We start from the raw sequence: 13958 nt of genomic DNA, 5'->3' as shown, positions 1-13958 counted from the left end.
TGATTTATTTTGTGTTCAAATTGTTCATATGCTGCTTGTTCCACACAATTTCTGATCATAAAAGTATTTGAAAATAGTAAAATGTTCTTCCTTCAATTTATATCTTTGTAACGAGTGTTTGAACTATATATAAGCCATCAAAAACAGGTATTTCAGGGTTTTTTAAATTGAAAAACGTAAAAATTTAATCGGCCGATATATCTGTTATCGGAATTTTTTATTCCATAATATCGGAATCAGCATCGGCCCCCAAAATATCCATATCGGTCGGGCCCTAGTATTTAACTTAGGCCTACTCCACATCAGCTGGAGTTTGTCACAGAAAATGTCAGCAAACATCTATCAACAAACATTTATCATGGTTTTAGCATCAGGGTGAGCACCAGGGTTGTTAAGATGGTTGCTAGTTTGAAATACAAATAAATTGAGATGCAACAGGTACAACTACACCAGCAAGTCATTTGTTAGGTAAGGCACCGTAGCTTAGTGCAAACAGGAGAAAAATGCAGCTCCCAGTGATGTCAAAGTGTAAACCAGATACCTAAAATCAACATCAATATATTATGACAGATCAATAAAAGGAAAACCTTAAAAGTATTGAGAAGAAAAAAAGTTTATTAGGACTTCCTCATGCAGCTTCTTCATAGGGTCCTTTTTTTGTTGTTGACTAACTGACTATTCAAAAGCAACACAACTTATCCAGTGATGCAAAACAAATAGTGGAGCAAATCAGTCAAAAAACATGCACAAATAAGATGTGTAAACAGAAATAATACAGGAGTAAAGATTTATAAGTAACACATAGCAGTAAAATACAGGATATAATCATTCTGTTTTCACAAACAGTAAAGGATATACATGGTTTCCCTTTTGCAATTTAATGACAACTTTATTGTGTACAGGTTTGCAGAATAACATTTTCCTACAGACACAAATTTCTTAAAGTGCACAGACACTAATTAAAAAGCAACAAAGTGGTATCTTCCTTGGCAGAACTTCACTAGTGAGTTGAAATAATACAGAAAACTCTACTATACTGATTGTAGCTTAAATACGTTTATAATAAAACACTGCTGTTAGTGAGTTAGTAGAGTTCTTAATGGCGACTTGGGAAACCAACAGTGCTACACTGATCCTGTAAATATCAAATATACAGTATATACTATAGAAATACATCTATATCCATACGTAGTGTAACTTTGAGTATCATTACACTTTAAATATCACAGAGGTACCAAGATACATTTCCTTTTCTATAACTATCCGATCCATCTCCTCCTACTTTGGTGATTCCACAGTAAAGTAGCATACAGCATCCTGACTGAAAATGTGTTTTCCAAGATTAAATTGCAGTTAAAGTGTGACAGGTAGATGCATGCATTTAAACAGTAGTACTAACCTTCAAATAAATAAAACGTACCTTCAGAAAGCCATTTTAATACATTTGGCTGTACTGTAATCAACAGTGCAGAGAACAAAGTCACAAACAGACATATAATGAGGTGTTCAGGTTGGGTACCATCGAGGGAAAAGAAATGACCATTGTTGGCTAAAGTCATTGCTGTCATACAGCTCAGACAAACAAAACCAAACATGCAATTAATTTTCTAATTTTAAAGAAAAGCAATCAATGTTTTTATTGTAAGATTCTTAAAAAATACCAAAATATATATCTTTCCTCTTTCATGTAGTGCAATCTATAGGAACTACTTTATTTCTATCCAACTACACCAACTGTATCATCACGCCGAAAGAAGTGCGCATCTACTGCTAGCTCAACCAGTACCATTTAGCTAGCTAACGTTACACCTCAACCGAGGAGGACACCACTAACGTTCTCATGCACTGCACTGTCAAGAGCAGGAGCCTCTTGTCAATAGCCCCTTTTACACTGCCAGATTTTCCGCAAATGTTGGGCCGTTTTGCCGGCAAGCTGCGAGTGTTTAGACACACAGGGCCGGATTAGCGAGTTGATCCGAGGTGCCCAATTTTCCGCCTCGTAGGGTAGTCATATTGGTGGAAACCTTTTAGTTTAAACAGACCGAGGCGGCTTTCCGCAACGGGAGGGGCTGTTGAAGACTTGTGGGAGAAGCTGTTGATGACGTGCGACCCACTGGCGGTGGATAAACAGGAAACGCTGATAGCAGGAATTAGCGAGCAGCTAGTAGCAAGAGGGAAACGCAAACCTGACAGACACTGTAAAGATGAGCAACTGGGGAGACAAGGAACTGTGCGCCCTCCTTGCACTTGCAAATTAAGAGGCCATTAACCGTCAGATGACGGGAACGGTGAAGAATGGGCCGACTTACGAGAGAATTGCAGACGGACTGACTAGCCGCGGCTTTCCTCCAACGTCACTGTTTACGTCACACGCTGAGCTACAGGTTTTGTTACTTGCTCACACCCCCCATTGCCCCGAAAAAGGTGCATTCTGTATTTAAACAAAAGTAGGTAGGCGGCATTTTGCTGCACTCCCCGATTTTGTTTTTAAACTGTCAATGCTGAAAAAAGATTGATTGGGCTTTCCTGCAAATTTGCACAATTCCTATCTAAAAAGGGCTAATGAGTAGATGCACACTTCCTTCTGCATGGTAATAGAAAGAGACAATATAGTTCCTACATGAAACTGCTCACAAAAAGGTCTGTGGATTATCTTGAGTGAGCAGGTCATGATCTCTGGTAAGAGACACGGGTGTTGAGTTTTCTAACCCTTTTTCTGGCGCTTTGAGCACCCCAAGCTGAGTGCCATCTAGGTCCGTTATATTGGAGAGAAGGCTGACATCTCTACAGCCAATATCTCCAACAATTGGCAACTCACTAAAATGTCTAGATAAATAAGTAGCACTACAGGTAAGACGAAAAGTATGTATTTTTATGTTTTTGTGTGTGTGTGTGTGTGTGTGTGTGTGTGTGTGTGTGTGTGTGTGTGTGTGGTGTGTGTGGGGGGTCCCTTTAATGTTTTCTTTTTATGCTAATACAACAAAAGATAAAACATGTTTTGAATACCCAGCCCCAGAGGTTATAGGTGGAGGGTGACAGTAGGATAGGGTTATGGTATAAGGCAAGCTGGAACTATTTTTAGGAACCAATACTCAAAGTTAGCTCATTCTGGGTGCACTGACTCCAAGATGAGAAATTACTGTGCAAGAGATTTTCAATTCCTTACAATGGCTTGTTTGGTATTAACTTTATCATAATAATAAATAAGTTGAATAAGTACACAATACAGCAAGATTGACTAGAGTGAGGTGAAGAAAATAAATAAATGATCCAACGTCTTATTTTGTCCATATCTGACCACCAATCTGATCAAAGCCTTTCCCTTTCCCTGCAGTAAACGCTGGCATCATCTGACAATGAGTAATCTCACTGACTGTTCAGCATCTGCATACCTCTTCATGTTAGGCTCTCATAAAAAAAAATAATAATAATGATACATAGTTCAGCATTTCAATACAGTTATCTCAAAATGACACTGTAGTATTCCAATTGCTACAATAGAAGGCTAAAGCTATACTTTACACCACATTTCCCTTTACTTCCACAAGCTACACTTTTATGAGAGCTGCTACATGGCTTGTCATAATAACACAAACAGTACTGCTTTACTTTAGGTATACATCTAGTAGAGTGTGTGTATTACTGGGCAGCAAGGTGGCAAAATCTCAAGTGAACCTGAACCAAAAGATCCACGGTCAAGCTCTTGTTTTAGCCTACATCTGTTTTGTTCAAGTGTCCTGACCTGTAAACCTACTGTTAATGATGGACGGAGATAAGGGACTTTAACCATGGTGGTCATTACAGCATCAGAGTATGACAATAAATTATAAATTCTCATTTTGCTCGATCATGAACTTTAAATCAAAAGCTTTCACATTCTCTTGTAACATCCGATTTTATATTCAAAAATTGTACGTACTATATTCTGTTGTCTAGATAGACATACACTGAGGTTCAGAGTAAATTGAGCCGAATTTCCTGAATTGCCAACACTGTAAGCATCCAGTAGAAAGGGCTGTGAGGTCTGAAGTGATCATTGCATTGCTCTGATGATAGATATCAAACTATCAGTTAGAGAACAGACATGTTTAGTGCGGAAATGGTTAGTAAGCGTAAGTTAGTGAGCTAAAGATGGGTTAGTGAACCTGCACAACATTTGCTAATAGTTTTGCATACAGTAATTTAGATAATTGTGGTATGGGGCTCCTGCACAGGGTTTAAATATTTGATGTTGTTTTATAGTGGTATGCCTTAAGCAAAGGGTCCTTAAGTAATTTATTTTCCCAGAATCCTCAAAATGTTAACCCTGATTAAGCAGGACAAGATCAGAAGATGTTAGTGTTGATTGAGAAAGGCATCAGATTTACAGATTACAATTTTGATTACCTGTTAATTTGCAACCATCCATGACAACTTTAAACAGGGTTCCCACACATTTTCATGGCCATTCACAACATATGACATGAACAGATCTGTGTAGTACACTTTACTCCAAATGTTAATTATATTATTATTACTATAATTCTGTGGACAGGGAGCAGTAGAGCTCCCAGAGTGGGGGAGTGACAGCCGACAGTTTGGTTAGCCCATTGGTTAATTTGTTCGGAAAAAAGAATGCTCTGCACCTTCGAACTACCACGCTCTATTTTCAGAGCAGTAAACATGAAAGCAAAGTGTGCACTGGCACGTGACAATTGAACGCCCTTGGCTGCCCATGCATTTTCAAAAATGCGGTATAATTTAAAAAGTATAAATGGGGCATCAGTATGAAAACTTTGGGATTCATTACCTGCCATGTCAGATCACACTGGCACCACATTATTCTATTCAAAAACATTTCCTGCTAGCTGCCAAACATGGAGGGCGAGCAAAATGTCATGCAACGGCGCATATAAGAGCTTTGTTACATCAACAGCTACAGAAAAAACATTCGCCATTATGTCGGTGAAGATTCTCAGTCATTCAGGTCATGGTAATCATAAGTGCTTGAAGACGTCTCCCCTCTCATCCAAGAAGCTTCTTCCTTCATTCGCCATTATGCTACATTATGTGGAAGGTTATCCGCAAAAGATTACTGTAACAATGAATTTTTATTTGATTTTATTTTCCATGACTTTTCCAAAACTATCCATGATTTTACTAACTCCATGACTCTTCCAAAACTTTAAGCGATTTTACTAATTTCACGACTTTTCCAGGCCTGAAAAACAAGACATTGGAGTTCCATAACTTTTCCAGCTTCTCCATAACCGTGGAAACCCTGTTTAAAGACTTTTAAAGGATTGATGATATGATAACTCTTCCTTGATGAGTTCAGTCAGAATCACATGGTGAGAAATGGGTGATGCTAAAACCACAGGCTGTGGTGTTGGTCTAATAATGTCCAGTCTCGTAATGTTAGTAGCTTTAGTAAATTAAGTTTTTGAATGTGTGTTAAACGTTCTTGTTAAGATGCACTTAAGGTTTGGCAGCAAGGCAGTGAACAGGCAGTTATGGAGGAGACATTTAGGATAAACACAGGCACAGACTTTCTCATTAGTGTGACACAGACACACAAAACTTGACAGTGCAGAAAGAAGAAGGTAGGAAAAGACAGCACTGTTAAGACAAAGTGAACATTTACAACTTATAGGTTACACAGAGGCTACAGTTACATTTGTTGCTTGTTATGCTGCATTTTAAAATGCGGTCAAGCCAATGTAAATTAAATCAAAAGGCCTAAATCTTGAAAAGAAAACACGTGGCAAGTTTTGTAATTTGAATGCTTTTTGTTAATGCTGATTATAATGCAATATCAGTGGACTATATGAAAACAAAAAACTGGAATAGCAACTGTAACTGTAGCCAGCAGAGCACAGTACTTTAGCCCAGACAGACCTCAGTATCAGTGACCGAAAAACAGACAAACATTAAAAAAGTGTACGTTACAACACAGAAACATCACAGTAAGATGTCGACAGAGCTACAGGAGGGGAAACGGCTATACAGATGATGTAAGACAGAAATTAGAGCAGAGGAGAAAGGTTATTAGTATTAGCAGACTCATGCAAAGAAGAATGGATCTGCCTGGTAACCAGACTGGTTGATTCACTTCACTCTGTGTTAGAGGTCACCTGCAGAATGGAGGGAAAGAGAAAGAGAAAGAAAGAGAGAGAGAGAGAGAGAGAGAGTTTTTTTTATTATATATCATTTACAATAATAACGGTGAAGAATGGGCTGACTTATTTAGCCATTGATGAAAACCATATGCCTATCTTGCATGAGTTTAACAAGTATTTTCATGCAATCACGTTATTGTACGATTTGTGTCCCTGAATCATGACGTTTTCCATTGAGGTTATGGTTTAGGTTTAGGAAAAGACATAGCAAGTCTTTTTTTTTTTTACTACTTGACTGCAACGTCTTCTGCCGGCTACATATTGGCAAAAACAAAAAATCTGTGCATCTTTGATAAATATTCTTGCATCCTCCATGATGCGTTTGACATGCATCAGCAGACCACAGACAGCAAGTCCAGTGAAAACCGGAATCTAATATGGATGTGTTACCTGGGAGATGCTGACTCCAGTCAGTTTCTCCACGGCCTCGGGGAGGCGGAGCATGATGTCCAGCACCTCTCCTGACAGTTTGGCTGCACCCACCTCGCCTCCTCCACTGGACACCATGGTCACCTTGTTGGCTCCACACAGAGGCTTGCTGATCTCTTCTGCCATCTGGTGGAAGACAGATATGACCAAAATGTTGAAACCTTTACAAACTCATTCATTGGCTGATGAAACATGAAGCAAATAAGTGACTCTGACAAACCCAGACATGACAGCGTGCAAGGCAAGCAGTTAAACTGGATGAACCGAATGAATGAAATTAACCAAACTAAATTAAATTAGCCAGGAGCCATACATGTTATATTTTCTGAGGTGATGCTTTCTTCTTGAATAACAAAATGCGAATTATTCAATAAATTTTCTCAAATCCAAAGTGTCTGAAAAGTTATGCTGTGACTAGGCACCTTTTTTTTAATTTTTTTTTTTATTTAATACATTATAACTTGATTATATTTTAGTTTATGCACGCCAGTTTTTGTAAAAGGTGCACTAAAATGGAAACACAATGCACTGTAAATTAGGACAATATGTGGAGCCCAGGTATGGATTTGTAACCAAAACAAACTACCCCCATGCAGCAGTGATGCATACAATAACAGTGGGCTGCAGGTATAAATAGCTGTTTACCAGAGGCAGTTTCTCCAGCAGCATGTCCACCATGGCTCCATCCTTGTACTGCTGGAAGGCCTCCGCTTTCTTCGCCATCTGCTCCGCCTCAGCTCGACCCTTGGCCTCCACTGCAAAGGCCTCAGCCTCACCTTTAATCTGAAGGAGACAGGTTAGGAGGACGGGTTACTCTACCAGAAAACGCCGCCCCACAACTCCTGAGATACTTTGTGAATTAGACTCACACAAAACAAGAACGCTTGTGGGCATAAGACCAATATTTCACAACATTCAGCATGATCTCCATTTTAAACCATTTGGAAACCCAAAGACAGCTGAGTTGGGAAGCAGCTGTAGTGTTTTGTGACTCACCCTGATGGATTCGGCTTCGGCCTCAGCCTCCATGATCAACTTAAGACTGGACAGAGAGAGAGAGAGAATAGCAGAGTCAGACAGGGAGCAGACAGAATAACTGTAGATGACTGAGCCAACAGTGGACCATCATGAACATTACAACATGGGGTAGGGCTTGTGTCTGATCTTTGTTTTCACCTAATCATCAAAAGTAGTACAGTATTATGTTTAATGACTTCACACTGGATTTCCATCCAGATGTGATGCAAACTGTAACCAAATTTTGAGAAAATCAGCACAACACGAGATACTGTACTTTCCTCAGCAGTATTTTGTTTCATGATTTCACACACTGTCACTGCAATACACTGGGTTTGTTCACTTTAAATCAGTTTGTCAGTGGCTGCAAAAAGTTGTGACTTTCTAAGTACATTTACTTAAGTACTGTACTGAAAGTAAAATTTTGAGGTACTTTACTCTTTCCATTTTCCACTAATTTTTACCTCTACTCTACTACTGCTACTACTCAAATTTCAGGAGGCAATTTGTTTTACTTCGCTTCATTTAATTGATCATTTTAGTTACTACGTATTTGTATTGGTTAAGATTAGGTAAAACTTAATTTGTCCCCAGGGGTGAATTAATAAGCTACCTGACAGTATTAAGTATCATGAATTATACCCACCTTCCGCAACATCAAAGTGATGTAAACATTAATGCATCAATGATTACAACCCCAGTGCCAAAAATGTTGGGACACTGTTTCAACTGTACATAAAAACAGAATGCAATGATTTGCAAATCTTTTTTGACCTATTTTTGATTGAATACAGGACAAAGATATGATATTTAATGTTCAGACTGTTAACCCTTATTGTTTTTTATAAACATAAACTCATTTTGAATTTGATGCCTGCAACATGTTCCAAAAAAAGTTGGGACAGGGACATGTTTAGTTCTGTATTACATCACCATAGATGTTAAAATCCCTACATTTCTTGCAATAGTGCTTTGAGAAAGGTTGTTCTTAAACTGTTGGGACTGTTTGCCCACGAGGTTTTTCACAAAGTGACGATCCTTAGCTGAGCCTTACGAGGATGCCGCTTTCATACCCAGTTACGATACTATAATCTTACCAATAAACCTGTCTAGGTGCTTTTTGAGCGTTCCACATATTTGACAGTCTTTTGTTGCTCCTGCCCCAACTTTTTTGGAACATGTTTAAGACATCAAATTCTGAATAAGTGTATATTTACAAAAAAATCCAAAACAAAACAATAAAGTTCATCAGTCTGAACATTAAATATCTTGTCGTTGTACTGTATTCAATCAAATATAGGTCAATAAGGATCCAAACCTTTTTGGAATTGGGGTTGTATAATCAAATAATACAGTATTATTATTCTGAAATTAGTTATTCTGCATCATGAGTACTTTTCCTTTTGGTACTCTAAGTATTATTTTTTTTTATGCTGGCACTTTTGTATTTTTCGAGTCGAATTTTGAATGCAGGACTTTCACTAATGAAAGTATTTCTGTTACAAGTAGACTGTTGTATCGTTATTTTTTCTTAAGTAAAAGATTTGAGTACTTCTTCCACTTGTGGTGTTAATTAACCTTACCAAACCATGAAATGCCTCATCTATAGTTGTAGAAAGCCTTCATACTAACATAAAAAAGGAGTTTTTGCAGGTGACAGATAGAAGATTGCTATAATATAAAAGCTCCTGCAATCCTCCACAAAGGTCAGCTATAAAACAGGGATTCAGTATCTTGCCTCAGGTCACATCAACAGAGACACTGCACTGCAAAGACAGGGGCTTAAACTCTGGTAATAAAACTGAAAAACCGTCTGCCTATTCACAACACCACACTGTAGATAGGGAAGAGCAGATAGAAGACAACGAGCCTTGCAACTCACCGCTGAGCCTCAGCCAGTTTCTCCAGGCGGTACCTCTCAGCCTCTGCAGGTTTCTTCACCTTGGCCTCCAGCTCCTTCTCCCTGCGGGTGATCTCCTGCTCCTGCAGCATGATTTGCTGCGTCCGCTCGACCACCTGGACCTGCATCCTCTCCTCCTCGATACGCTGCTTCGTCTTCGCTACCTGGAAAATACAGTACATAAATATAATCTTTTGTTATTCAGTGTTATGACATATTAGATCCAGTCACTTAATGTGTTACTGATTGTAATCACACAGTTCTTGTTCGCTCCTGTGTACCTGCAGCTGATAGGCCATCTCTGACTCCGCCTTCTTTGTGTTAACCTCGATGTCATAGGCTGCCTTCTTCAGCTCGTAGTCCCTCTGGGCCTTTGCCATGTCGATCTCATTCTTGTACTGAGCCGAGACTTTCTCCTGCATTGCATGGGCCTCCTGCAGAGAAAGAGAAACAGAGAAAGATGACGGAAATAGGGATCAATGGGAATAACTCTTGAAAACCGGTTAAACAGGATGAAGATGCTAAAAATAAAGACAGAAGTTTAGACGAATATCACTGGTAATTGCGCAAAACAGAGTGATTGTCTACTCTATAATCCGACCTCTACTACTGCCTGGTGGTCATTTTGAAATGAGACACTTTCATAGCAGTAACTATATCCTGGAGGATGGAGACAATAAAATATATGTCACCCTGATCACAGCATCTCTCTTGTTCTTGGCCTCTCCAATGCGAGCGTCTTTCTGAACCTGGGCAGTTCGAGCTTTCCCCAGTGAATGCAGATAATCCTGAGGACGACAAAGAGATGTTAAAGTGAGATGAGCATTTGTCACTCAAGACAGAATTGATACAAGATACAGAAAATTCATCTTATGGTAACATGCTGTAGCTATGGCAGCTCTTTCTGTTATTAACAGAAAAATAAAAAAAGCCAAAGTGAGAAATGTTCATCTCATGATTCAGGAGTTAAGATGGTCATCAATTTGTTGAAACTCCAGTGAACCCACCAAATACACATCAAATCAAACATTAATTATACATTTTAACCATGTTATAAAATATTTGACTGTTGAAAGTGACTTAAAAATACTTGTGTGAAGATATGGGGTTACCTGGTCATCGTGAACATCTTTGAGCGTGTAGCTGACCACGCTGATACCCATGTTGACCAGGTCAGAGGAAGCCACCTTAAAAACCTGCTCTGAGAACTTCTTTCTGTCCTTGTAGATCTCCTGTAAGAGGAACATGTTTGCTGTCTCTCAAAGTCTTGGTCGGATCAAAACATTACAAGTTACCGATAGATATGTTTTATAGCCGTGTTATTAGCAATCTGTCTGTCAAATACTCACTGAATTATTAATCACTGACTGGGACTTTAAACCCTGAATTTAAATTCCACTATATCCACTACTGAAAACAAACAACTATCAGATCCTTACCTCGACGGTCAGGTGGGCGATGATGGCCCGCTGGTGGCCCTCCAGCGTCTCCAAGGCGATCTGAGCGATCTCGGCCTCTGACTTCCCCATGAACATTTGGCATGCTGCGGCCAGCATCTGTTTATTCTGACCCTGGATCTTCATCTGTGGGAGACAGCGACTCGTTTCATTCCCCATGTCTAACAAAACAGCAGCTGGTGTTTTATGCAAACCAAAAATAATTTTCTAGATATCTATCCATCTATCTAATATACTATATATGAAATGGGCCATTCTGAAAAAAACGTACCTTTACTATTGGTACTTTATATTTTGATGCTAATAGTTTTGTACCTCTCCTCAATTAAAAATGTGAATGCATGATCTGAGTCCTTCTCCCACCACTGGGTAGATGTCACACTCAGATGTGGAGGAGCCATGTTGGGTATCCTGACTGAACAGATACACAAAGCTTACAGCTACATCTTTATTATACAGTTTAGTCAAGATAATAACTGATGTTTTTTTCCTTCTGATGACCTACATTAACTATTTGTTAAGTACTTTAGACCTGTCCCCCTGAAACCTCCTCCTGCTTCACTGGTAGGGTAGCCCGCTGGTCCCTCTGCAGTGATGCTCACTGACCTGGGCTATCCCAGTGACAGAGATGGGCACCCCATGGCGGGTGTACACTTTATCGCTCTTCACATTCAGAGTCAGAGTGTTCAGGGAAATCCTGGAGAGAGGCAGGGTGAGACAAAGAAAAGTATGATAATGGATGGATTATCAGCTGCTATAATGGTATACATTAAAGTGCAGTCATTTCCGTTTTGTGCTTGTATTGAGTTGTGTGCACTTGAGGATTTTACAGGTACAGGATTAGGGCCAGCTACACTCAGACAAATAAAACATTAAATCTGGTGCCATATGATGAGCTGAAATTAAGGTGGGAGGAGCAGCATGTGTCCTGGCAGATCCAAATGTATCCTGGACAGCCCCGCCTGTAGGCTGCATACACCGGACAAGAATGTAAATGCAACACTTTTGTTCCACTCCTATCTTTCATGAGTTGAAATGACAGATTTGAGACTTTTAAATGTTGGTAAAAGTGAGCACTTTGCCAACATAATCCATCAGCCTGACAGGTGTGGTGTCTCAAGATGCTGATCAAACAGCAGCAATGGCTGATCTCAGACCATCTTGCAGATAAAGACGCTGGGCTGGCTCACTAGATCAGTTGGATGTACTTCAGTTTACAGACAACAGCTCTGGTGGATATTTCTATCCTATTCCTATTATTATGACTATCACAAGGCACAGCCATGTAATAATCACGCTGTTTAATCAGCATCTTGATATGCAACACCTGCCAGGTAGATGGACAAGCAGAAGTGCTCACTAACACGGATTTAAACAAATTTGTGAATTTAGAGAACTAGGCTTTTATGTGCAGAGAAAAAGAATTTGATTTTGTATCTTAACTCATGAAAAATAGGAGAAAAGAAAACAAGTGTTGCATTATTAGGCAATATATAGATGTAACTAATCATTTTCATTTAGTGAAGACAAGGCAGGTGGGCACTGATTTAAATCTGCGTCCATCAGTCATCCTGGCTCTATAATTGCAAATCTGCTATCGTATGATTTATGACCTTCTTATTAAAATATCCTTTAGTGTCAAGTTACTCAGTTATCTGTTAAAACAGCAACATCATGCATTAAATTAAAGATCGGCAGACAGTTTGCCAACCTCTGTAACTTCTGGATGCACGGGATGACGAACACTCGGCCTCCAGGTATCATCAGTGGGGGAGAACGACACAGCCCTGGGAGAGATGAGACACCGAGCAAAGCCTCAAATCAGACTCCATTCACGACTAAGGTTGAGTGATATGAACATAATATTGCAACATCATGTTTTTCAAGTGTTTTGGTTTGGCAATATTTCAGAATTAGATACTCATCCAAAAATTGGTTCAGTAGTAAGGAGTAATTCTTATGTTATAACCTTTGTTGCAAAATTGTGACCTTTTAAACATGTTATGATCTTGATGTACATTTTGTCCACCTTGGAATGACAACCTTTTGCATTAATGGGAATTCATTTAACAAATGATACTCTCCTTGTAATGGTGTTATATACATAAGATGAAAAAATAATTTTACCTGACACCACCATAGCCTCGTTGGGACCACAGGTGTAGAACATGCTTGCTGATCCTCCTTCAAACTGGAAGCCAAAGAAAGTACTGGAATAATACAGTGAGCCACAAAGTCCCACCTTGTTTGAACTTCCACTATATGTGCACATTAATTTTATTATCTTATTTTAAATAAAGCCTCAAAAATGACTTCCAGTTTATGCTGTAACTCTAGGACTGCCATTAATAAAATTAAAGCGGGGGGGGGGGGGGGGGGTATGATGGGAGCTACCAGGCAGACCACCAGGGCTAATATCTAATTTAGCCTTCACAAATATTGCGCAGTAAAATCCACAAGAAAAGCCGTGAGAAATGAATAACAGAAAACCCCACACATTAGAGCCACTCACTGAGGGACAGTAACGCTTAAAAATTCTGTCTTGGATTACTCTGTGTATTTTGATAGCGGCTAGCTGTCTATCCTGTAATTTACCTCAATCGATATGGCTCCCACATTTGTGTTTACAGTCGAGAATGACTATGGATAGAGGCGTAATATGGTGGCACACTTACCGATGAGTATATGAGCGATGTGGTTTAGGTAGAGTAGACTAAATTTGGGGCAAAAAGTAGCGGTATGTCTCGGTTAAAATTAATTTAATTTCGTCCCCAGTGACGGTTATTCTCGTCAGACACCAGCTGATGCAGTACAACACAGACACTGCAGCTCAGCGGCTTTTATAGAGCACGCCCATCATTCACACTGTGTGCGTCTGCCATCTAGTGGCGCGGTGGGTAACTGCAACAAATGTCCCTGCGTTCAAGTGCTGTCGGAATAATCGGAAATATTAGATCTCCACTGGGAAAATTCACGTGAGCGCGCCCCGAACCGAAA

At 39.5% G+C, this 13958-nt stretch overlaps 1 protein-coding gene across 3 annotated transcripts; it reads right to left on the bottom strand.

Annotated features, from left to right (window-relative positions):
* Nucleotides 1-615: 615 nt before the first annotated feature.
* Nucleotides 616-13771, bottom strand: flot1a (flotillin 1a). Of its 3 annotated transcripts, none has more exons than XM_050035637.1 (13): nucleotides 13637-13771; nucleotides 13089-13171; nucleotides 12673-12748; nucleotides 11568-11658; nucleotides 10944-11087; nucleotides 10617-10736; nucleotides 10197-10292; nucleotides 9786-9938; nucleotides 9487-9668; nucleotides 7584-7629; nucleotides 7233-7370; nucleotides 6549-6713; nucleotides 616-6113 (listed from the first exon to the last, which is right to left on the bottom strand). In XM_050035637.1, the coding sequence occupies exons 2-13, from the start codon at nucleotides 13129-13131 to the stop codon at nucleotides 6093-6095; spliced, it is 1275 nt and encodes a 424-aa protein (XP_049891594.1). In that variant the 5' UTR covers nucleotides 13132-13171; nucleotides 13637-13771; the 3' UTR covers nucleotides 616-6092. The 3 variants fall into 3 exon arrangements, with proteins under 3 accessions (XP_049891594.1, XP_049891593.1, XP_049891595.1); XM_050035636.1 differs by having other exon boundaries at nucleotides 13089-13152; XM_050035638.1 differs by lacking the exons at nucleotides 13089-13171; nucleotides 13637-13771 and having other exon boundaries at nucleotides 11277-11658; nucleotides 12673-12723.
* Nucleotides 13772-13958: the final 187 nt, after the last annotated feature.

Source organism: Epinephelus moara, chromosome 22 (genome assembly GCF_006386435.1).
Source record: "Epinephelus moara isolate mb chromosome 22, YSFRI_EMoa_1.0, whole genome shotgun sequence".
In the NCBI taxonomy this organism is placed as follows: Eukaryota; Metazoa; Chordata; class Actinopteri; order Perciformes; family Serranidae; genus Epinephelus; species Epinephelus moara.
Note: the sequence above shows the minus strand (reverse complement) of the source record. Positions and strands in the feature narration are given on the sequence as shown.

Coding starts and splice junctions, on each gene's coding strand:
- flot1a (XM_050035637.1), bottom strand. CDS start 13,131: ATGTTCTACACCTGTGGTCCCAACGAGGCTATGGTGGTGTCAG. Junction 10,293..10,616: donor AAGATGTTCACGATGACCAG/GTAACCCCATAT, acceptor TGTCGTCCTCAG/GATTATCTGCATTCACTGGG. Junction 7,371..7,583: donor CCGAAGCCGAATCCATCAGG/GTGAGTCACAAA, acceptor TGTCTCCTTCAG/ATTAAAGGTGAGGCTGAGGC.